Consider the following 24,109-nt stretch of genomic DNA (forward strand, 5'->3'; position numbering starts at 1 on the left):
CCTTGTTGAGGTCTCTGTTGATCCTTCCATGAGAGATTTGGATGATTTCTCCATGAAGAATTATAGGTTTCCATAGGGTTCTCCATGTAATTCACCTCTTCCATTGAAGGGTTCTCAGGATCATAAGCTTCTTCTTCAGATGAAGCATCCTTAGTACTGCCTGGTGCAGCTTGCATTCCAGACAGACTTTGAGAAATTAAATTGACTTGCTTAGTCAATATTTTGTTCTGAGCCAATATGGCATTCAGAGTATCAATCTCAAGAACTCCTTTCTTCTGATTTGTCCCATTGTTCATAGGATTTCTTTCAGAAGTGTACATGAATTGGTTATTTGCAACCATTTCAATAAGTTCTTGAGCTTCTGTAGGCGTCTTCTTCAGATGAAGAGATCCTCCAGCAGAGCTATCCAAAGACATCTTAGACAGTTCAGACAGACCATCATAGAAGATACCTATGATGCTCCATTCAGAAAGCATGTCAGAAGGACATTTTATAATCAATTGTTTGTATCTTTCCCAAGCTTCATAGAGGGATTCTCCTTCCTTCTGTCTGAAGGTTTGGACTTCCACTCTAAGCTTACTCAATTTTTGAGGTGGAAAGAACTTTGCCAAAAAGGCATTGACTAGCTTTTCCCAGGAGTTCAGGCTGTCTTTAGGTTGTAAGTCCAACCATATCCTAGCTCTGTCTCTTACAGCAAAAGGGAATAGCATAAGTCTGTAGACCTCAGGGTCAATCCCATTAGTCTTGACAGTGTCACAGATTTGCAAGAATTCACCTAAGAACTGATGAGGATCTTCCAGTGGAAGTCCATGGAACTTGCAATTCTGTTGCATTAGAGAAACTAATTGAGGCTTAAGCTCAAAGTTGTTTGCTCCAATGGCAAGGATAGAGATGCTTCTCCCATAGAAGTCGGGAGTAGGTGCAGTAAAGTCACCCAGCACCTTCCTTGCATTGTTGGCATTGTTGTTGTTTTCGACTGCCATGGGTTCTTCTTCTTTGAAGATTTCTGTTAGGTCTTCTACAGAAAGTTGTGCCTTATCTTCTCTTAGCTTTCGCTTCAAGGTCCTTTCAGGTTCAGGGTCAGCTTCAACAAGAATGCCTTTGTCTTTGTTCCTGCTCATATGAAAGAGAAGAGAACAAGAAAATGTGGAATCCTCTATGTCACAGTATAGAGATTCCTTGAGGTGTCAGAGGAACAGAAAAATAGAAGGAAGAGGTAGAAGAATTCGAACTTAGTGAGATAGAGTTCGAATTGTGCATTGAGGAGGAGTGGTACTCCATAAATAGAAGGATGTGAGAAGAGGGGAAGAGATTTTTCAAAAATTAAGTAAAAGATTTGAAAAAAAAACATTTTGAAAAAGATTTTGAAGAAGATATGATTGAAAACTTTTTTTGAAAAAGATGTGATTTAAAAGATATGATTTGAAAAACAATTTAAAAAGATTTGATTTTAAAAATTAATGACTTGCCTAACAAGAAAAGATATGATTCAAACATTAAACCTTTCTCAACAGAAAAGGCAACATACTTGAAATGTTCAATCAAATCATTAATTGTTAGCAAGTATCTTTGAAAAAGGAAAGAAATTGATTTTGAAAACATATGATTGAAAAGATATGATTTGAAAAAGATTTGATTTTGAAAAATTTTGAAAACTTGAAAAAAAAAATTTGAATTGAAAACAAAATCTTCCCTCTTGTGCCATCCTAGCGTTAAACGCCCAGAATGGTGCACATTCTGGCGTTTAACGCCCAAAGTGCTACCCTTTTGGGCGTTAAACGCCCAGCCAGGCACCCTGGCTGGCGTTTAAACGCCAGTTTTTCCTTCTTCACTAGGCGTTTTGAACGTCCAGCTTTTTCTGTATAATTCCTCTGCTGCATGTACTGAATCTTCAGTTTCCTGTATTATTGACTTGAAAATAGAACCAAGATCAAATAAACAATGCATGCAAGACACCAAACTTAAAATGAGACTAGTGTCTCAATAAGAAACATAACATATTTTTGGTTTTTATGATTTTGTAAATTTTTTTTTTTTGGTTTTTTTCGAAAATTAAGTAGAAAAGAAAATAAAGGTATCAAAATTCTTAATGAGAATTCCAGGAATCATGCAATGTTAGTCTAAAGCTTCAGTCTAAAGGAATTAGACATGGATAGCCAAGCTTCAGCAGGACATTGCATTCAAGAGCTAAATTGATGAGAATCAATTAGCTTTGGTGATGATAAGATCATCACCTTGAAACACTAGAATTCATTCTTAAGAACTCTGAAGAATACCTAATCTAAGTAACAAGATGAACCGTCAGTTGTCCACACTCGAAACAATCCCCGGCAACGGCGCCAAAAACTTGGTGTTGTTGCCGGATCAAAACTTGGCACTATTCTTGCAGGGAACAAATGCAAAACTGTTGTTAGGACATTTAATTCCCCGGCAACGGCGCCAAAAACTTGGTGCACGAAATTGTGATCACTACTTTTCACAACTCAAATAATCCCCGGTAATGAATCCAAAAACTTGGTGCTCAATACCATCGTATAAACACAACTTCGCACAACTAACCAGCAAGTGCACTGTGTCGTCCAAGTAATAAACCTTACGCGAGTAAGGGTCGATCCCACGGAGATTGTTGGTATGAAGCAAGCTATGGTCACCTTGTAAATCTTAGTCAGGCAGATTCAAATAGTTATGGATGATATATGACTAAAACATAAAGATAAAGATAGAGATACTTATGTAATTCATTGGTAAGAACTTCAGATAAGCGAATGGAAATGCTTTGTCCCTTCCGTCTCTCTGCTTTCCTACTGTCTTCATCCAATCCTTCTTACTCCTTTCCATAGCAAGCTGTATGTTGGGCATCACCGTTGTCAATGGCTACAGTCCCGTCCTCTCAGTGGAAATGTTCAACGCACCCTGTCACGGCACGGCTATCCAGCTGTCGGTTCTCGATCATGTCGGAATAGAATCCAATGATTCTTTTGCGTCTGTCACTAACGCCCCACAATCGCGAGTTTGAAGCTCGTCACAGTCATTCAATCATTGAATCCTACTCAGAATACCACAGACAAGGTTTAGACCTTCCGGATTCTCTTGAATGTCGCGATCAATTCTAGCTTATACCACGAAGATTCCGGTTAAGGAAATCCAAGAGATAAACATTCAAGCCTTGTTTGCTTGTAGAACGGAAGTGGTTGTCAGTCACGCGTTCATAAGTGAGAATGATGATGAGCGTCACATAATCATCACATTCATCATGTTCTTGAGTGCGAATGAATATCTTGGAATAAGAACAAGCTGAATTGAATAGAAGAACAATAGTAATTGCATTAATACTCGAGGTACAGCAGAGCTCCACACCTTAATCTATGGTGTGTAGAAACTCCACCGTTGAAAATACATAAGAACAAGGTCTAGGCATGGCCGTGAGGCCAGCCCCCAATGATCGAAGAACTAGATGTCCAAAGATGATCTAGAGATCTAAAGATGATCCAAAGATGAAAATACAATAGTAAAATGTCCTATTTATAGGGAACTAGTAGCTTAAGAATTACAAAGATGAGTAAAAAACATAAAAATCCACTTCCGGGCCCACTTGGTGTGTGTTTGGGATGAGCATTGAAGCATTTTCGTGTAGAGACTCTTCTTGGAGTTAAACGCCAGCTTCTGTGCCAGTTTGGGCGTTTAACTCCCATTCTTGTGCCAGTTCCAGCGTTTAACGCCGGGCAGTTTTGAGCTGATTTGGAACGCCAGTTTGGGCCATCAAATCTCGGGCAAAGTATGGACTATTATACATTGCTGGAAAGCCCAGGATGTCTACTTTCCAACGCCATTAAGAGCACGCCAATTGGGCTTCTGTAGCTCAAAAAAATCCACTTCGAGTGCAGGGAGGTCAGAATCCAACAGCATCTGCAGTCCTTTTCAGTCTCTGAATCAGATTTTTGCTCAGGTCCCTCAATTTCAGCCAGAAAATACCTGAAATCACAGAAAAACACACAAACTCATAGTAAAGTCCAGAAAAGTGAATTTTACTAAAAACTAATAAAAATATAGTAAAAACTAACTAAAACATACTAAAAACAATGCCAAAAAGCATACAAATTATCCGCTCATCAGCTTCCTAGAGACTTTAATTATTTAATTTTAATTTTCCTTTATTCCATTCGATATCGTAATCTGTGTGTCAAGTGTTTCAGGTTTTATAGGGCATGAATGAGACGGAGACTGGAGAGGAAGCTAGCAAAAATGGAAGGAACACAAGAATTTGAGGAGATAACCAGCGAAAAGTAATGCGGTCGCATGGCTCACGCGACCGCGCGAAGGAGCGCAAATCGCAGTGACGCGGCCGCACGGATTGGAAAGCACAAGCAACGCGGTAGCGTGGACGACGCGAACGCGTGAAGAGGAAAAGTGCAAGCGACGCGTCCGCATGGACGACGCGATCGCGTGACATGCGCGATCTGCATAATCTGCAGAATCCGAAACCAGCGATTTTGGACCCTATTTCGGCCCAGTTTTCGGCCCGAAACAGCAGACTAGAGTCAGAGAATATGCAGAAACAACGGAGACACATTCATTGAGTAGTTTTAGGTCTAGTTTTTCACTCTCTTAGGTTTTTCTCTCTAGTTTTTAGAATTTTAATTTTCAATTGGTCTTAGCATTGGAACATTGAGAAGAGTTATTTCCTCATCAAGACTTCATCACTCTAGTTTGTTCTCTTAACTTGGTTTTATTCTTCCATGTTCTTTGTTATGTTCAATTTTGTCATTCAGATACTTTTATGATTAATTAATGCAAGGATTATTTCTTTTAATTTAATTCCAATAATCATGTCTTTTAATCCCTTTCATGTGCCATGGATTCTTTATTTACAATGCGTGAGTAGTTTCATTACTTGATGGGGAGTTGATTAAAAGGAACTCTTGAGTTGGAAGGATTGAAGGAAAAATTTGTAATTGGGTTAAATGTTGGATTGCTATCCTGTCACCGACGCCAATCCCTTTGAACTAAGTGGGTTGCGACTTGTGAACAGATCTGGCATTCCAACTTGTTTGACTTTCCCTTACCTAGTAAGGGATAACCAAACAGAGTAACCATTAATTATAAATTAATCTTAAAAATCATTCCGTCAATGATAGAGATTCTAACCAATCAATTTCCAGTTAAGGCTTTTATTTATATTATTTAAAATCCCTCAATTTAAATCCCAATTTACTTAGCTCAACTTTTTGGAATATCTGATTAATAAAACAGCACACCTTTCTGCAACTCGTTGGGAGACGACCTGGGACTTAAAACTCCCAGTAATTTTAATTTAAACTTTCTGTGACATATTTCTAAATTGATAGGCAGATTTTCGGTGAGTTAAGAACTATACTTGCAACGTAACCATTTAAATAAATTTTTAATTCACCAGCTTCTGTACTCCATCATTTCAAGCGCATCATCCAACAGTTGCTGGATTTTGAAATAAAGACCGCACTGCTAAATTTGATGCCCAAGTTTCATGGCCTACCTGCTCAAGAGCCTATCAAGCACTTGAGAGATTTCCAGGCAGCCTGTTCTACTGTCAGGCGTGATGGCACTGATGAAACTTCAATTCTGCTGAAAGCTTTCCATTCTCTCTTGAAAAGCAGAGAGTGGTCCTACACTCAACCTCTAGCAAATGTATCCAACTGGGATACACTCAGAAAGGAGTTTCTGGAGAAATTCTTTCCATCTGAAGTTACTGATAAACTGAGGAAGGATATCTCTACAATTGTTCAGGATGACAATGAGACTCTCTTTGAATACTGGAGCGCTTCAATAATCTTCTGGAAGCATGCCCCACCACATTGACAAGATCGTGCTACTCAGCTATGTCACACAAGGTATGAGGCCCCAAGATAAGACCACATTGGAAAGTGCCAGCAATGGGTCTATGAAAAAGTACAAGACCACCGATAAAGCTTGGCAATTGATCAGTGATTTAGCTGAATCTACTCGGAACCACAGACAGAAGCAAGGCCGTTCAAGGGCCATTGCAGAAGTATCTTCTGGCATAAAAACTGCTGCTCTAAATCGAAGCATCTGTGAAATGACCAACCTGCTGAAGCAAATGCAGTTAAATCAACAAGCTCAGCAAACTCAACCACAGCAAAACCAACAACTAGTTCCACAAAGAATTTGCGGAATTTGTGCTGATTACAGCCATTACACTGATGAATGCCCGCAGCTCCAACAAGAAGACAACATGGTGGCATCCACTCACAACTTCTATGACCGCCCCAACCAAGGGTACAATGAAAGTGGAAATAATAACCATGGATGGTAGGATAATTCAAACCAGAATTGGAGGGACAACAATAATAATGGAGGCAGAGATAATCAGGGAAATCAGAGGTGGAATAATTACAACAACAGGCAACAAAATCAACCTTACCGAGCACCTCACCTGAGGCAAAACCAAGGACCACCGAACAATCAGCAACAAACCTCTCAATTTACTCATTCTTCTGTATCTTCTAATGAAGATTTATTACAAGCTTTTGAGAAAAGACAACTGGCCATGGAAAATACCATCGTGAACAGTATTAACGCCAGTCTGAATGGTTTCACCTCTACACTGCAAGCTTTTATGACACAACTTAGTTCAGCACAAAATTCCAGTAACCAACCTTCAAGCACCACTGGAATCCCCTCTCAACCATTACTCAATATAAAGGGAGGCATTAATGCCATCACCCTGAGGTCCGGAACCACACTACAAGAGAGGAATCAGGAGGGACCAAGCTCACCAGAATACGCCTCAGCTGAAGAGGTGGTAGAAATCAAAGATGTTGAAGAGGAAGAGGATATATAGGACATAGCTGAAGAAGAGATAGCTCAACCACAGGAAGAAGCACAAAAAGGTGCAGGCACCACAGAAAACACTACTCCCATTCCATTTCCATAACTTGCAAGGAAGCCTAGGAAGCAGTTGGAACCTGATCCTAAAATGGTAGAAATATTCAAAAAGGTTGAGGTAACTGTTCCCCTTTTTGATGTTATTCAGCCGGTACCTAAATATGCAAAGTTTCTAAAAGACTTATGTATCCATAAAGACAAAATTAATGAATTAGAAACTATTCCTTTAGGTAGTTCTATATCTGCTTTAATGGGAGGATTACCTGAAAAATGTAGTGATCCAGGTCCTTGCATAGTTAATTGTACTATTGGTGGTGTAGTAATTTATGATTGCATGTGTGATTTAGGAGCATGTGTCAGTATAATGCCTTTGTCTATATATGATGTTTTAAGGCTCCCTCCCTTAAAAAGGTCGGCAGCTCGTTTTGTGTTAGCAGATAAAAGCATTATTACAGTGGCTGGAGTTGCTGAAGATGTTTTGGTGAACATTAAAGGGCTCACATTTCCCACTGATTTTTATATCTTGGAGATGCCCCATAATAATTCAGATAAACCATCATCAATCCTACTTGGAAGACCATTCCTGAAGACATCAAAATTCAAATTGGATGCTTTTTCAGGGACATACTCCTTTGAAATAGATGGCCGCATAGTAATCTTCAATCTCAATGGAGTCATTGACAACCCCCCAGAAGATCGTTCTATCTTCCAGTGTGATGTCATAGACGAAAGTGTGGCTGAAGTTCAAAAAGAAGAGTTTGAAGAGAGGCACACTGGACAAGGTCCAAGTGTGGGGACTCTCTTAACTGACAAGGAGGACACTTCGCCATTTTCACAAGCCCCAGATAACCCAGAGCCTGCCCATGATCAAAAGTTAGAATTAAAACCTCTCCCTCCACATCTCAAATATGCTTACCTTGAGGATGAGCAGAAGCTTCCGGTTATTATTGCAAGAGAACTGACTTCTCAACAAGAAGAGCAGTTACTTGATGTACTGAGGAAGCATAAGAAGGCAATTGGGTGGAGTTTGGCAGACATAGTGGGAATCAACCCTCAAGTATGCGAGCACAGAATATTTTAGAAGAGGGAGCAAGACCTGTCCGTCAACCACAAAGAAGATTGAATCCCACCATCTTGGAAGTTGTCAAAAGGGAAGTGACCAGACTATTGGAGGCAGGTATCATATATCCCATTTCAGACAGTGAATGGGTAAGCCCAGTACAAGTGGTGCCCAAGAAGTCTGGAGTCACTACCGTGAAGAATGAGCATGGAGAGCTCATAGCAACTAGAGTTCAGAATGCTTGGAGAGTCTGCATTGATTGCAGGCGTCTCAACCAAGCTACTCGTAAGGATCACTACCCACTTCCATTCATTGATCAAATGCTGGATCGCCTGTCAGGTAAATCACATTATTGCTTTTTAGATGGTTACACAGGTTATTTCCAGATTCATATAGCTCCTGAGGATCAGGAAAAGACTACTTTTACATGTCCTTTTGGGACCTATGCTTATAAAAGAATGCCCTTTGGCTTGTGCAATGCACCAGCTACTTTCCAAAGGTGCATGATGAGTCTTTTCTCTGATATTATTGAGGACTGTATGGAAGTTTTTATGGACGATTTTAGCATTTATGGTGATTCTTTTAACCTTTGCTTAGATGGATTATCTAGAGTATTAGATAGATGTATTAATACAAACCTTGTATTGAATTTTGAAAAATGCCACTTTATGGTAAAGCAAGGGATTGTATTGGGACATGTGGTATCTAATAATGGCATTTCTGTAGACCCAGCAAAGGTGAATGTTATTTCTAGTTTACCTTACCCCTCTTCTGTGAGGGAAGTCCATTCGTTCCTTGGCCATGCAGGTTTCTACAGGAGATTTATTAAGGACTTTAGTAAGGTGGCACTTCCCTTATCCAGATTACTACAAAAGGATATTGAGTTCGAGTTCAGTGAGGATTGCAAACAAGCATTTGATAAGCTAAAGACTGCTCTAACTCAAGCTCCAATTGTGAGAGGACCCGACTGGAGCCAGCCATTTGAAATCATGTGCGATGCTTCCAACCATGCAGTAGGAGCAGCGCTGGCTCAGCGTGAAGGTAAGAATCCTTTTGTTATTGCTTATGCGTCTAAGACTTTAGACACTGCCCAGTCCAATTAACTACTACTGAAAAGACTACTTGCTATTGTTTTTGCTCTGGATAAATTCCGGGCTTATTTACTTGGTACTAAGTAGTGTATTCGGACCATGCAGCTCTAAAGTATCTATTGGCTAAAAAGGAATCCAAACCAAGACTTATACGTTGGATACTGCTGTTACAAGAATTTGATTTAGAAATCAAGGATAGGAGTGGTAATCAAAACTTAGTAGCAGACCACTTGAGTCGCCTTGAACATATTAAGGATGATTCTACTCCTATAGATGATAATTTTCCTTTTGACAACCTACGAGCAGTATCTGAGGTAGTCCCTTGGTATGCACCTGTTGCTAATTATTTAGTTAGCCGCACATTTCCTCCACATTTTTCTAAACATCAAAGACAAGCTGAAAAGCGAGTCTAAATATTATATGGATGACCCATATTTATGGAGATGTGGCGCTGACCAGATAATTAGACGTTGTGTACCTCAATTAGAATTCCAGTCTATTTTAGAGGCCTGTCACTCATCTGAGAGTGGAGGATATTTTGGCCCTCAACGAACAGCTAGAAAGATCTTAGACTGTGGATTCTGGTGGCCTACTCTTTTTAGAGATGCTGCTGAGTTTTGTAAATCTTGTCACCCATGCCAGAAATTTGGTAACATATCCAAGAGGGATGAGATGCCTCAACAATATATGCTTTTCTGTGAAATTTTTTATGTTTGGGGCATTGACTTCATGGGTTCATTTCCAAATTCTAGTGGATATTTTTATATATTGTTAGCTGTAGATTATGTTTCCAAATGGGTAGAAGCAATTCCTACCCGCACTGATGATGCTAACACTGTTGTTTCCTTTGTGAGAAACCATATTATATGCCGCTTTGGATCACCACGAGCGATCGTGAGTGATCAAGGCACCCATTTTTGTAACAGGAGACTAACAGGATTGATGAAGAAGCATGGGATAATCCATAAAGTTGCAACAGCTTACCATCCCCAAACTAATGGGCAAGTCGAGGTGTCAAACAGAGAAATTAAACGTATCTTGCAAAAGATAGTAAAGCCTCACAGAAAAGACTGGAGCACCAGACTACAAGATGCACTGTGGGCATATAGAACAGCATACAAGACACCCATTGGGATGAGTCCCTACCGTTTAGTCTATGAAAAAGCTTGTCATCTCCCAGTTGAAATCGAACACAGAGCCTTCTGGGCTGTTAAAGAGTGCAACATGGGGATTGAGAATGCTGGAGCTGAAAGAAAGTTGCAACTGCAGGAACTGGAGAACCTTCGCCTAGAAGCTTATGAGAACTCCAGAATATACAAGGAAAAGATGAAAGTTGTGCATGATCAAAACATCAAGAAGATAGAGTTCCAACCTGGAGATTTTGTTCTCCTTTACAAATCTCGACTGAGGCTCATGCCCGGTAAGTTGAGATCAAAATGGGAAGGTCCATACAGAATAGAGAAGGCTGAATCGTATGGAGTTTATCACCTAAGCCATCCTTCAAGTTCTGAACTTATTAAGGTTAATGGACACCACCTGAAGCTATACCATGGTGAGAAGGTGTAGAAAAGCAAGGAGTTTGAGATCTTCCGCCTGGAAGATCCCCACATAGCAACAGATTGAGCTAGAGGAGCGTCCAACTTACGGACGTTAAAGCAAAGTGCTTGGTGGGAGACAACCCACCGCGGTATGATCGTTCTTTTCTTCACTTTTAGTTTTTCTTCTTTAAATAACTCTTCTCTTTATTAGTGCTTTCCTGCTCTTTCAATTACATGTCTTTATCTTTCCTTAAAAAAAATCTATAAATAAGGGGACAAAATTACCCCAATGTTAAATTCAGAATTCAAAGATCAATGCACATATGATAGAATTAAAATACAAGGTTGAAACATGAGTATGGGTTGAAAAAAGGAATTATGGGTAGCTAGGCATGAATTTAAAAGTATATAGAATATATGTATATTAGGTGAGAGCTTAGGTTAATTAAAGATTCAATTTATAAAGCTCACTTAGCCATCTGTATATCCTTACCTGCACCTTGGCCCCATTACAACCCTGAAAAGACCTCATGATGTTTGCATTGGTATATTAACTGTTGTTGATTGGTTAGGAGAAAAACAAAAGTTAGAAAGCATGACTAGAGAATAATAGAGTGATTACCCTATACACTAGAGATTAGAGAGTACATACATTATCAGTGAGGGTTCAATGCTTGAATTTTCATGTTTCCGGCCTTCATAAGCTATCTTCTTGCACTTTTATCGGTTTTATTATATGATGATAGAATTAGTGGAATTTGATTTGTAATTATTTTGAAGGGCTTATTTACTTTTGATCAAGTGGATAATAATCATATAGTTTCATTTATTTATATATGTAGGATTGCATTGCATTTCATGAGTTTCTGCATGTTCATACTTATCTCCTTGTCTCCTTCAATTTAGCATGAGGACATGCTAATGTTTAAGTGTAGGGAGGTTGATAAACCACTATTTTATAGTTTATATTGTGTTTAATTGTGTGGTTTTGTCGTGATCCTGACCCACTTATTCATCAATTTAGCATGCATTTAGATTTCCTTCCTAAATTTATTACATGTTTGAAAATTGCTTCCTAGAGACTTTAATTATTTAATTTTAATTCTCCTTTATTCCATTCGATGCCGTAATCTGTGTGACTAGTGTTTCAGGTTTTATAGGGCATGAATGAGACGGAGACTGGAGAGGAAGCTAGCAAAAATGGAAGGAACACAAGAATTTGAGGAGATAACCAGCAAAAAGTGATGCGGTCGCATGGCTCACGCGACCGCGCGAAGGAGCGCAAATCGCAATGACGCGGCCGCATGGCTTGCGCGGCCGCGCGGATTGGAAAGCACAAGCAACGCGGTAGCGTGGACGACGCAAACGCGTGAAGAGGAAAAGTGCAAGCGACGCGTCCGCATGGACGACGCGATCGCGTGACATGCGCGATCTGCATAATCTGCAGAATCCGAAACCAGCGATTTTGGACCCTATTTCGGCCCAGTTTTCGGCTCGGAACAACAGACTAGAGTCAGAGAATATGCAGAAACAACGGAGACATATTCATTGAGTAGTTTTAGATCTAGTTTTTCACTCTCTTAGGTTTTTCTCTCTAGTTTTCAGAATTTTAATTTTCAATTGGTCTTAGCATTGGAACATTGAGAAGAGTTATTTCCTCTTCAAAACTTCATCACTCTAGTTTGTTCTGTTAACTTGGTTTTATTCTTCCATGTTCTTTGTTATGTTCAATTTTGTCATTCAGATACTTTTATGATTAATTAATGCAAGGATTATTTCTTTTTAATTTAATTTCAATTCTAATAATCATGTCTTCTTTTAATTCCCTTTCATGTGCCATGGATTCTTTATTTACAATGCGTGAGTAGTTTCATTACTTGATGGGGAGTTGATTAAAAGGAACTCTTGAGTTGGAAGGATTGAAGGAAAATTTTGTAATTGGGTTAAATGTTGGATTGCTATCTTGTCACCGACGCCAATCCCTTTAAACTAAGTGGGTTGCGACTTGTGAACAGATCTGGCATTCCAACTTGTTTGACTTTCCCTTACCTAGTAAGGGATAACCAAACAGAGTAACCATTAATTATAAATTAATCTTAAAAATCATTTCGTCAATGATAGAGATTCTAACTAATCAATTCCCAGTCAAGGCTTTTATTTATATTATTTAAAATCCCTCAATTTAAATCCCAATTTACTTAGCTCAACTTTTTGGAATATCTGATTAATAAAACAGCACACCTTTCTGCAACTCGTTGGGAGACGACCTGGGACTTAAAACTCCCAGTAATTTTAATTTAAACTTTCTGTGACATATTTCTAAATTGATAGGCAGATTTTCGGTGAGTTAAGAACTATACTTGCAACGTAACCATTTAAATAAATTTTTAATTCACCAGCTTCTGTACTCCATCAACAAGCAAACCTCTAAGTTTGGTGTGTTTTTCCGTGATCACTAAGCTAAGGCTCATCAAGATCATGGCCCCCAAAGGAAAACAAACCAATTCAAGAGGCAAGAAAGAGAATGCTCCAAAAGACCTTTGGAGTCAAGAGAGGTTCTTAACCAAAGAACATGCAGACCATTACCACAAAATAATGGGTCTAAGGTCAGTGATCCCAGAAGTTAAATTTGATCTGAAAGAAGATGAATATCCGGAGATCCAAGAGCAAATTCGAAACAGAGGATGGAAAGTTTTAACCAACCCTGAGACAAAGGTTGGAAGAAATATGGTTCAGGAATTCTACTCAAATCTGTGGCTGACAGATAAGCAAAGAATGACTGGAACCGCTTTTCATACCTACAGAACCATGGTTAGAGGGAGAATTATTTACCTCCATCTAGACAAAATAAGAGAGGTCTTCAAATTACCTCAACTACAAGATGATCCTGAATCCTTTAATAGGAGAATGGTGAGAGCAGACAAGGGGTTGGATCAAGTTCTAGAGGACATATGCCTCCCTGGAACCAAATGGATGACCAATTCAAAAGGTGTCCCAAACCAACTCAAGAGGGGAGATCTCAAACCAGTTGCAAGAGGCTGGCTGGTCTTCATAGGGCATTCTATCTTGCCCACTAGCAACCGTTCTGAGGTTACTATCAAGAGAGCAGTGATGATTCATTGCATTATGCTGGGAAAAGAAGTGGAGATTCATCATCTGATTGCTTGTGAGATTTACACAATTGCAAACAAGAACTCCACTAAAGCCAAACTAGCTTACCCAAGCTTAATCTCTTTGCTATGTAAAGATGCTGGGGTGAGGATGGGAGTAGATGAATTCATCCCAATTGAGCACCCAATCACCAAAAGGTCAATGGAAGGACAAATGCAAGAGAACTCTATCAAAAGGAGGGCGCAGGAGTTCCTCCCTGAACTTCCTGAAATTGACTACTGGACTCGTCTAGAAGCATCTGTTGCCAAGCTGCAAGAAGCTATGGAACAAATTAAGGAAGAACAGCAGAATCAAAACTGCATGCTCTGTAAATTGCTGAAGGAACAAGAGAAGCAGGGGCGTGAGCTACAGGAGGTGAAGCGCCAAAAGCTCTCCCTTGAAGGGTCAAATACCCCACAAGTTGAGGGAGAATCCACTTCTCAAGATCAAGGTTGTTAAGTTCTAACTCTGTGATCATCCCTATCATTAGGAGTCTATTTTAGAGTAATTTAAATTTTATTTTCTATTACTATTAGTCTTATCTTATATCTATTTCTGAGTCTTGTTCTTAATTCATGATTAATAAAATTTAAGGTTCATGTCTTAAAGCTATAAATATCCTATGAATCCATCACCTTTCTTAAATGAAAATGCTCTAATCACAAAAGAACAAGAAATACAGAATTTTGAATTCATCTCTGAAATTAGTTGAATTAGTTTGATGTGGTGACAATAATTTTTGTTTTCTGAATGAATGCTTGAACAGTGCATATGTCTTTTGAATTTGTTGATTAAAGAATGTTAAACTTGTTGGCTCTTGAAAGAATGATGGAAAAAGAAAAATGTTATTGAGGATCTGAAAAATCATCAAATTGATTCTTGAAGCAAGAAAAAGCAATCAAAAAAATAAAAAATAAAAAAATAAAAAAAATAAAAAAAATAAAAAAATATTTTATTTTTAAGTAATCCAAGGCAAAAAGAGTGTGGTTAAGAACCCTGGACACCTCTGATTGGGGACTCTAGCAAAGCTGAGTCACAATCTGAAAAGGTTCACCCAGTCATGTGTCTGTGGCATGAATGTATCCGGTGGTAATACTGGAAGACAGAGTGCTTTGGGCCACAGCCAAGACTCATAAAGTAGCTATGTTCAAGAATCATCATACTTAACTAGGAGAATCAATAACATTATCTGAGTTCGGAGTTCCTATAGATGCCAATCATTCTAATCTTCAAAAGATAAAGTGAGATGCCAAAACTGTTCAGAAGCAAAAAGCTACTAGTCCCGCTTATCTAATTGGAGCTAAGTTTCTTTGATATTTTGGAGTCTATAGTATATTCTCTTCTTTTTATTCTATTTTGATTTTTAGTTGCTTGGGGACAAGCAACAATTTAAGTTTGGTGTTGTGATGAGCGGATAATTTATACGCTTTTTGGCATTGTTTTTAGTATGTTTTGAGTATATTTTAGTTAGTTTTTATTACATTTTTTATTAGTTTTTAGTTAAAATTCACTTTTCTGGGCTTTACTATGAGTTTGTGTATTTTTCTATGATTTCATGTATTTTCTGGCTGGAATTGAGGGACCTGAGCAAAAATCTGATTTAGAGGCTAAAAAGGACTGCAGATGCTGTTGGATTCTGACCTCCCTGCACTCGAAGTAGATTTTCTGGAGCTACAGAAGCCCAATTGGCGCGCTCTTAATTGCGTTGGAAAGTAGACATCCTGGGTATAATAGTCCATACTTTACTCGAGATTTGATGGCCCAAACCAGCGTTGCAAATCAGCTTCAGAATTCCCGGCGTTTAACGCCGGAACTGGCACAAAAATTGGAGTTAAACGCCCAAACTGGCATAAAAGCTGGCGTTTAACTCCATGAAAGCTTCAATGCTCAGCCCAAGCACACACCAAGTGGACCCCGGAAGTGGATTTTTACGTCATTTACTCATTTCTGTATACCCTAGGTTACTAGTTCACTATTAATAGGATCTTTTGACATTGTATATGGACCTCATGACACTTTACACGTTTCTTATTGTATCTTCTACGGCATGAATCTCTAAACCCCATGGTTGGGGGTGAGGAGCTCTGCTGTGTCTTGATGGATTAACGCAATTACTACTGTTTTTTATTCAATCACGCTTGCTTCTATTCTAAGATATCACTTGTTCCTAAACTTGATAAATGTGATGATCCGTGACACTCATCAACATTCTCACCTATGAACGTGTGCCTGACAACCACCTCCGTTCTACCCTAGATTGAGTAGATATCTCTTGGATTCCTTAATCAGAATCTTCGTGGTATAAGCTAGAATTGATGGCGGCATTCAAGAGAATTTGGAAGGTGTAAACCTTGTCTGTGGTATTCTGAGTAGGATTCAAGGATTGAATGACTGTGACGAGCTTCAAACTCCTGAAGACTGGGCATTAGTGACAGACGCAAAAAAATCACTGGATTCTATTCCAACCTGATTGAGAACCGACAGATGATTAGCCGTGCTGTGACAGAGCGCGTTAAACATTTTCACTGAGAGGATGGGAGGTAGCCACTGACAATGGTGAAACCCTACATACAGCTTGTCATGGAAGGAGTCTTGCGTGCATGAAGAAGAAGACAGTAGGAAAGCAGAGATTCAGAAGGTAGAGCATCTCCAAAACCTCAACCTGTTCTCCATTACTGCAAAACAAGTACTTATTTCATGTTCTTTTACTTTTCACAATTAAACCTGATAATTATTGATATCCTGACTAAGAGTTACAAGATAACCATAGCTTGCTTCAAGCCGACAATCTCCGTGGGGTCGACCCTTACTCACGTAAGGTATTACTTGGACGACCCAGTGCACTTGCTGGTTAGTTGTGCGAAATTGCAAAAGTGTGATTGTAATTTCGTGCACCAATGCTGAAGAGGAAGAGGAGGTACAAGACATGATTGCAGAAGAAGCAACTCAACCAGAGAATAGCACATCAAAAACAGCTGAAACTACGAGAGACGCTACCCCTATCCCCTTTCCACATCTTACAAGGAAATCCAGGAAGCAGATGAAGCTCGATCCCAAAATGGTAGAAATCTTCAAAAAGGTTGAAGTAACTATTCCCCTTTTGATGCCATTCAGCAAGTACCTAAATATGTAAAATTTCTAAAAAATTTGTGCATACATAAGGATAAAATTAATGAATTAGAAACTATTTCTTTAGGTAGCTCTATATCTGCTTTAATGGGTGATATACCAGAAAAATATAGTGATCCAGTTCCATGCATGGTTACTTGTACTATTGATGGTATTCAAATTTTTTACTGCATGTGTGATTTGGATGCATGTGTGAGTATTATGCCCTTATCTGTATATGATACTTTGAGGCTCCCTCCCTTAAAAAGGTCGGTAGCACTTTTTGTTTTGGCAATAAAAGCATAATCTCTGTAGTTGGAATTGCTGAGGATGTGCTCATGAGCATTAAGGGGCTGACATTCCCTATTGACTTTTATATTTTGGAGATGCCCCCTAATGACTCAGGAAAACCTTCATCTGTCCTACTTGGAAGATCATTTCTGAAAACTTCAAAATTTAAGCTAGACGCCTACTCAAGAACCTACTCTTTTGAGATAGATGGCAGAACAGTGAGCTTCAATCTGGATGAAGCTATGAGACACCCACCGGAAGATCACTCCATCTTCCAGTGTGACATTATTGATGAGATAGGGGCTGCAGTCCATCAGGAAGAAATAGAAGAGATGCACATGGAGCAAGAAGCAAGTGTGGGGAAGCCCGTTGAGCTTCCTGAAGATGTCATACCACCACACATGGCTCCAGATGATCAAGTACCTAGCCAAGAGCAGAAAACAGAACTGAAATCCCATCTAACCCACCTCAAATACGCGTACCTTGAGGATAATCAGAAGCTCCCAGTCATCATTTCAAGGAACTCACTTCCCAACAAGAGGAGCAGCTGCTTAGTGTGATGAGAAAACACAAGAAAGCAATTGGGAAGAGCTTGGCAGATATAGTAGGCATTAGTCCCTGCGTTTGTGAACACCGGATATTTTTAGAAGAGGGCGCAAGGCCTGTCCATTAACCTCAAAGGCGGTTTAACCCAACTATTTTAGGGTTGTCAAGAAGGAAGTGACCAGATTACTTGAAGTAGACATTATCTACCCCATCTCAAATAGCGAATGGGTCAGTCCAGTACAAGTGGTGCCTAAAAAATTTGGAGTCACAACAGTGGAGAATGAACATGGAGAGCTCATAGCAAAGAGAGTGCAGAACTCCTGGAGAGTCTGCATTGATTACAGGCGCCTTAACCAGGCTACTCGCAAGGATCACTACCCGTTGCCTTTCATCAATTAGATGCTTGATCGCCTGTCAGGTAAATCATACTACTGTTTTCTAGATGGATATACTGGATATTTTCAAATTTATATAGCTCCTGAAGATCAGGAGAAGACCACTTTTACATGTCCCTTTGGAACGTATGCATATAAAAGAATGCCTTTTGGCCTATGTAATGCACCGGCTACGTTTCAAAGGTGCATGATGAGTATTTTCTCAGACTTCCTAGAGAATTGTATGGAAGTTTTTATGGACGAATTTAGTGTTTATGGTGATTCATTTGATCTTTGCTTGGATGGTTTAGCTAAGGTATTAGAAAGATGAGTTAGTTCAAACCTTGTATTAAACTTTGAGAAATGTCATTTTATGGTAAAACAAGGTATCGTTCTAGGACATGTTGTTTCTAATGCTGGTATTTCAGTTGACCCAGTAAAGATAGATGTTATTTCTAGTCTACCTTACCCCTCTTCTGTGAGGGAGGTTCATTCCTTGCTTGGCCACGCAGGTTTCTACCGGCGGTTCATCAAGGATTTTAGTAAGATAGCATCGCCCCTATCCAGACTACTACAGACAGATGCTGAGTTTGAGCTGAGTGCTGACTGCAAGGAAGCGTTTGATAAACTGAAGACCGCCTTGACCCAAGCCCCCATTGTGAGAGGGCCTGACTGGAGTCAACCATTTGAGATAATGTGCGACGCCTCCAACTATGCAGTAGGAGCAGCGCTAGCTCAGCACGATGGTAAGGACCCTTTCGTTATTTCCTATGCATCTAAGACCTTAGACGCTGCTCAATCTAACTATACTACTATTGAAAAAGAGCTTTTGGCTATTATTTTTGCTTTGGATAAATTTTGAACCTATTTACTTGGTACTAAAGTAGTAGTTTATTCAGATCATGTAGCTCTAAGGTATTTACTGTCTAAGAAGGAGTTTAAGCCAAGGCTGATACGTTGGATATTGTTGCTGCAAGAATTTGATTTATAAATTAAGGATAGAAGTAGTTTATAGAATTTAGTGGCTGACCATTTGAGTCGCCTAGAGCACATTAAAAATGACACCACTCCTATCAATGATGCTTTTCGATTTGATAACTTGCATGTAATATCTGAAGTAGTTCCTTGGTATGCACCTATAGCTAATTATTTGGTTAGTCGTACCTTCACTCCTAATTTTACTAAACATAACAGGGACAAGCTTAAAATCAAGCTAAATATTATATATGGGATGACCTATATTTATGGAGGTGTGGTGCTGACCAAATAATTAGGAGATGTGTGCCACAATCAGAATTTCAGCCAATTTTAGAAGTCTGCCACTCTTCAGAGAGTGGTGGCCATTTCGGTCCTCAAAGAACAACTAGAAAGATTTTAGACTGTGGATTCTGGTGGCCCACACTTTTTAAGGATGCAGCTGTTTTTTGTAAATCTTGTTCACTATGTCAGAGGTTTGGTAATATATCCAAGAGGGATGAAATGCCCCAACAATCCATGTTATTCTGTGAAATTTTTTATGTTTGGGGTATTGACTTCATGGGTCCATTTCCAAATGGTTTCTTATATGTACTGTTAGCTGTTGATTACGTCTCTAAATGGGTGGAAGCAATTCCCACCCGTACTGATGATGCTAACACTGTTGTCTCTTTTGTTAGAAATCATATTATTTGTTGCTTTGGATCACCACGAGCAATCTTGAATGATCAAGTCACTCACTTTTGCAACAGGAGATTAACAGGCCTACTGAAGAAACATGGCATCATTCACAAGATAGCAACAGCCTACCATCCCCAGACCAATGGGCAAGTTGAAGTGTCTAACAGAGAGATAAAGCGCATATTGTAGAAGATAGTCAAACCTCACTGGAAGGACTGGAGCACCAGACTTGTTGATGCGCTCTGGGCCTACCGGACAGCATACAAGACACCAATCGGAATGAGTCCCTTCCGCTTAGTCTACAGAAAGGCGTGCCACCTTCCAATGGAGATAGAACACAAAGCTTTTTGGGAAGTACGAGAATGCAACATGGGATTTGAGAAAGCCGGAGCTGAGAGAAAGTTGCAATTACAGGAGCTAGAATGCCTTCTTCTAGAAGCTTATGAGAATTCCAGGCAATACAAGAAAGAGGTGAGGGCTGTACATGACAAGAATATAAAGCGCAGGGAGTTCAGACCTGGTGAGTTAGTTCTCCTCTACAACTCCATGTTGAGACTCATGTCAGGCAATCTAAGATCTAGATGGGAAGGCCCCTATAGGGTGGAAAAGGCTGAACCTTATGGTGTTTTCCATCTGCGTCATCCCTCAAGCAACAAGATCCTCAAGGTTAATGGTCACCACCTGAAGCTTTACCATGGTGAAATGATGAAGGACAACAAGGAACTGGAGATCTTTCTTTTGGAAGATCCATCTTTAGCAGACTACTGAGCTGGTAGACCGTCCAACTTAAGGACGTTAAAGCAAAGTGATGGGTGGGAGACAACCCACCATGGTATGATTATTTCCTTCTCTCTTTTCTAGCTTTAGTTTCTGACTCTTCTCACCTTCACTGTATACATTCGCATTCAGCATTTACATCTGCATAAATTGCATTAAGAAAACTGAACAGAAAGTTATATGGGAATAGTGCAAAAAGTGTGCCAATTGCACAAGCTTCACCACGCGTACGCGTCATCTGAAAATTTGGCCCCTCACGTGTACGCGTCAATGACGCGCATGCGTGACCTTGGAAATTCGACGTAAAAGGTGTATTGGCCGAAAGTTGGGCTGGTTTGGTGTTGGCACTATGCCCAAGGCACAAATTGCATCACACGTACGCGTCCCTGATGCGTGCGCGTCGTTTTCAAACTATATGCTTCCACGCGTGCACGTGCCTGATGCGTACGCGTCATATGGCACTTTGGCACACATCCCAATTCGAGCAGAGGGTTGTGTGAGAGCCACGTTGCCCTCGCGCTAGTAGCATGAAACATGGTCACGCGTCACCTCCCTCTCTGCGCAACCCACGCGTACGCGTGGACCATACGTATGAGAACTCATATGATTTGAATATAAGAGAAAAGTGTAATGTGAACTATGAAGTAGAAATTACAAGATGATTTAAGAATTGTTTTATTGTGCTAGAATAAATTCAAGATAATATCAAAGAGTAAAATATTCTTGAAAAGAGTTATAAACAATAACAAAGAGAGATAGTCCATGAGATTCAAGTAGACACTTACAAACAGGATCAAACAAGGATACATTCAAACAAAGGAATAGGATTAGAAAGATTAAGCAAGTCACTCTTCATGAAAGAAATCCGAACAAACGACTTCAATGCAATTATAAAAGAACGGACGGTGTACTAAGCCAGAAGATTCAAACAGGAGTTGCAATTCAAGACGGAGTTAATTGTGAAAATAACCTCTAACGTTCCCAAAACTCATGATTTGCATTAGCTATTACTTTTATTTCATCCATGACAACCTATTAGTGTTCCCAAATACATAAGTAATTAGTATTAAGTTGGCCAAACTTAATGTAAGCTAACAGCGTTAATCAACAAACAGTCATGCATATAAAATCTAAACTCTTGTGATTAAGACAAGTCCTACGGCATGACAGACATACAGAGTATGCAGTGAGGCATAGTCAGTCCATTCCGAAGGCTCTAAGAAGAATGAAGTGCTCTGATACCATAATATAACACCCTAACGTTTAACACCTCATGATTGTACTAAAGGCTTAGACGTTACTTACCTCTAACCCTTTTTTTATTTTATGCTCTCTTTATTTAATATTTAGCCTTCGTGTAACACTCTACCACACTGAGCTTTACGCTTAAGTCATAAAACAGAGGTGGTGTGGTATTACGACCTCTAAAATAAAATGTGTACATATAATAGCAAAAAGATTATAATATACTAGGAGTCTTGAAGAATAGAGGAAGTAAGAATTGCGAAATAAAAGCGCAATGCTCAAGAAACGAGTTATCTTGCATAATAAGAAAGCTATAGGTGTTAAGTATAAAGTAACCAAAAACAGGAACAGAGAGTCAAAGATACAAAATAATAAGCTCCTAACTCAGCCCGCAAAGTTAAGACTGGCCGAAGAATATTTATACACACACACACACACACATATATATATATATATATACATATATATATATCCAAAATCCAAATGTACACAAAAAAATCCTGTCTCTCCATAAACCTATAAGAGGATAAAAAAAGAACAAGTTATGCGGAGAGAAAGCTAAGTACATATATATACATCACTGTACAACGAAATAACCCAGTAACCACTTTGCTTCAAGAGTCTAGACGCCTAATGAGATGCCTCTCGACCTGCATCTGAAAAACAACAACATAGTATGGGGGTGAGATCCAGAGGTTCTTAGTATGGTAAAGGTGCCACACACATAATATATAAGGTACTGAAAATGTCAGAGACAATTCTAGAATGCCGACACTCAGATTATAGAGCTTAAAGTATTAATTAGAAGCTATAAAAGGTGGTTTTCTAAAAGTATTTAAGCCTAACTTAACTTAATCTTAAATCTAAGTCTTATACTGCCATTCCTTCATACCTCCATCTCCGTCAGCACTTCACAGACAAATAAACAGATAAATGCAAGACAAGAATATTACAAGTACTGCAGGTAGCAAATATACACTTAACATAGTAAATGCACTTAGACAAACCCAGTAAGAGCACAAACAAGTAATTCAAGTAATATGCAGATGATGCATGCTTATCCTATGGCTAATGAGCTCATCTGTCGGTTATATAGCCAACCTGACAAGTCCGGTTTGCTAAACCATTAGACTGTCCCCCAACGTGCATCCCCATGAGTCTATGCATAGCTTTTTCTCAAACATATATCAAATCGCTCAATGAGGATATCATTTCCAGGAATTTATAAGTGCCCGGTCACCCTTACGTCGTAGGGCCAACAGAGTCTCGAATTTTCAACCTGGTACATGTGCTGGCAAGCCATGGTACTTTATCCAGGGAATCTCATATCTCAGATTATTTAATCATTCAAGCCAAGCATCATACATGATCATTCATTTGATTATCAAGCCAAGTATCATACATGATTATCCGTAATATTTCATAATCAATTCATCACTTTTCAGCTTTACTTCATCTCCAAGTTATCCCTATTTCCTAACTTCATCTGATTATCAGGTTTAATACTATTATTAATGACTAAAGGAATGAAAATAGAGGTTTAGAAGCTTGAAGTGCAGTTTAAACTTCTGAAAACCATGTTTGATGAAATAGGGGCCACGCGTACGCGTGGGAATGTAAAAATGCAGCTCGCGCGCGCGTCCCATTGTCATGCGTACGCATAGGTGAAAACTTCATGTCACACGTGCGCGTGGGTCACGCGTGCGCGTGGGTCACGCGTGCGCGTGGGTCACGCGTGCGCGTGGGTCACGCGTGCGCGTGGGTCACGCGTGCGCATGGACATGCCTGTTAGCTTCTTACGCGTACGCATGGGACCAGTCACGTACGCATCGCCAAAATCCATGCCACGCGTGCGCGTGGCCCACGCGTACGCCTGGACGTACGTTCTTCAAAAAAAGAATCAACCAGAGAGCTGCACAATCAGGAAAATAAAAGCTGCATAATTACATATTCCACACCAAAATTTTCGACGGGAATAACTTAATCGTTTTAAATCGTTTTTCTTTCGTTCTTCAAATAGCATAAACTTCACGAACCCAATTTTTATTTTAAAACAAGTTGGAACCAAATTGAGGGTCCGGAAGCCAAGTTATAGCCTGCCGAAGTTCGGCTCAAAAACTAACTTTTGCCAATCTCCAAACCTCATTTTCAATCCAAACAATTCCTAGGCCATTAATCAACAAACATACACTTTCCAACACAATATGTCCTTCCTCTTTCGCACATCAACCATCATAACAAATTATGTCTCATACCAACCATAATTACACAAACACTTCTCAAATTCAACCACCAGAACCATAGTTTACCATTCCTAAGCTTATATGCTTATAACCTCAAATGACTAATCAATAATCCATTAAGCTATCAACCAACCAGCAGCACCAATCA

At 39.4% G+C, this 24,109-nt stretch overlaps 1 protein-coding gene and 1 non-coding gene across 2 annotated transcripts; both read left to right on the forward strand.

Annotated features, from left to right (window-relative positions):
• Nucleotides 1-470: 470 nt before the first annotated feature.
• LOC130983938 (small nucleolar RNA R71) lies at nucleotides 471-578 on the forward strand. The gene has a single exon (XR_009087905.1). It is a non-coding gene; the product is annotated as a small nucleolar RNA R71 (small nucleolar RNA).
• Nucleotides 579-20,065: 19,487 nt separating this feature from the next.
• Nucleotides 20,066-20,464, forward strand: LOC130980690 (uncharacterized). Its single transcript, XM_057904346.1, has one exon. It carries the CDS (start codon nucleotides 20,066-20,068, stop codon nucleotides 20,462-20,464), a length of 399 nt encoding a protein of 132 aa, XP_057760329.1.
• The last annotated feature ends 3,645 nt before the right edge of the window (nucleotides 20,465-24,109 follow it).

Source organism: Arachis stenosperma, chromosome 5, assembly GCF_014773155.1.
Source record: "Arachis stenosperma cultivar V10309 chromosome 5, arast.V10309.gnm1.PFL2, whole genome shotgun sequence".
In the NCBI taxonomy this organism is placed as follows: domain Eukaryota; kingdom Viridiplantae; phylum Streptophyta; class Magnoliopsida; order Fabales; family Fabaceae; genus Arachis; species Arachis stenosperma.

Coding starts and splice junctions, on each gene's coding strand:
- LOC130980690 (XM_057904346.1), top strand. CDS start 20,066: ATGGGATTTGAGAAAGCCGGAGCTGAGAGAAAGTTGCAATTACAGGAG.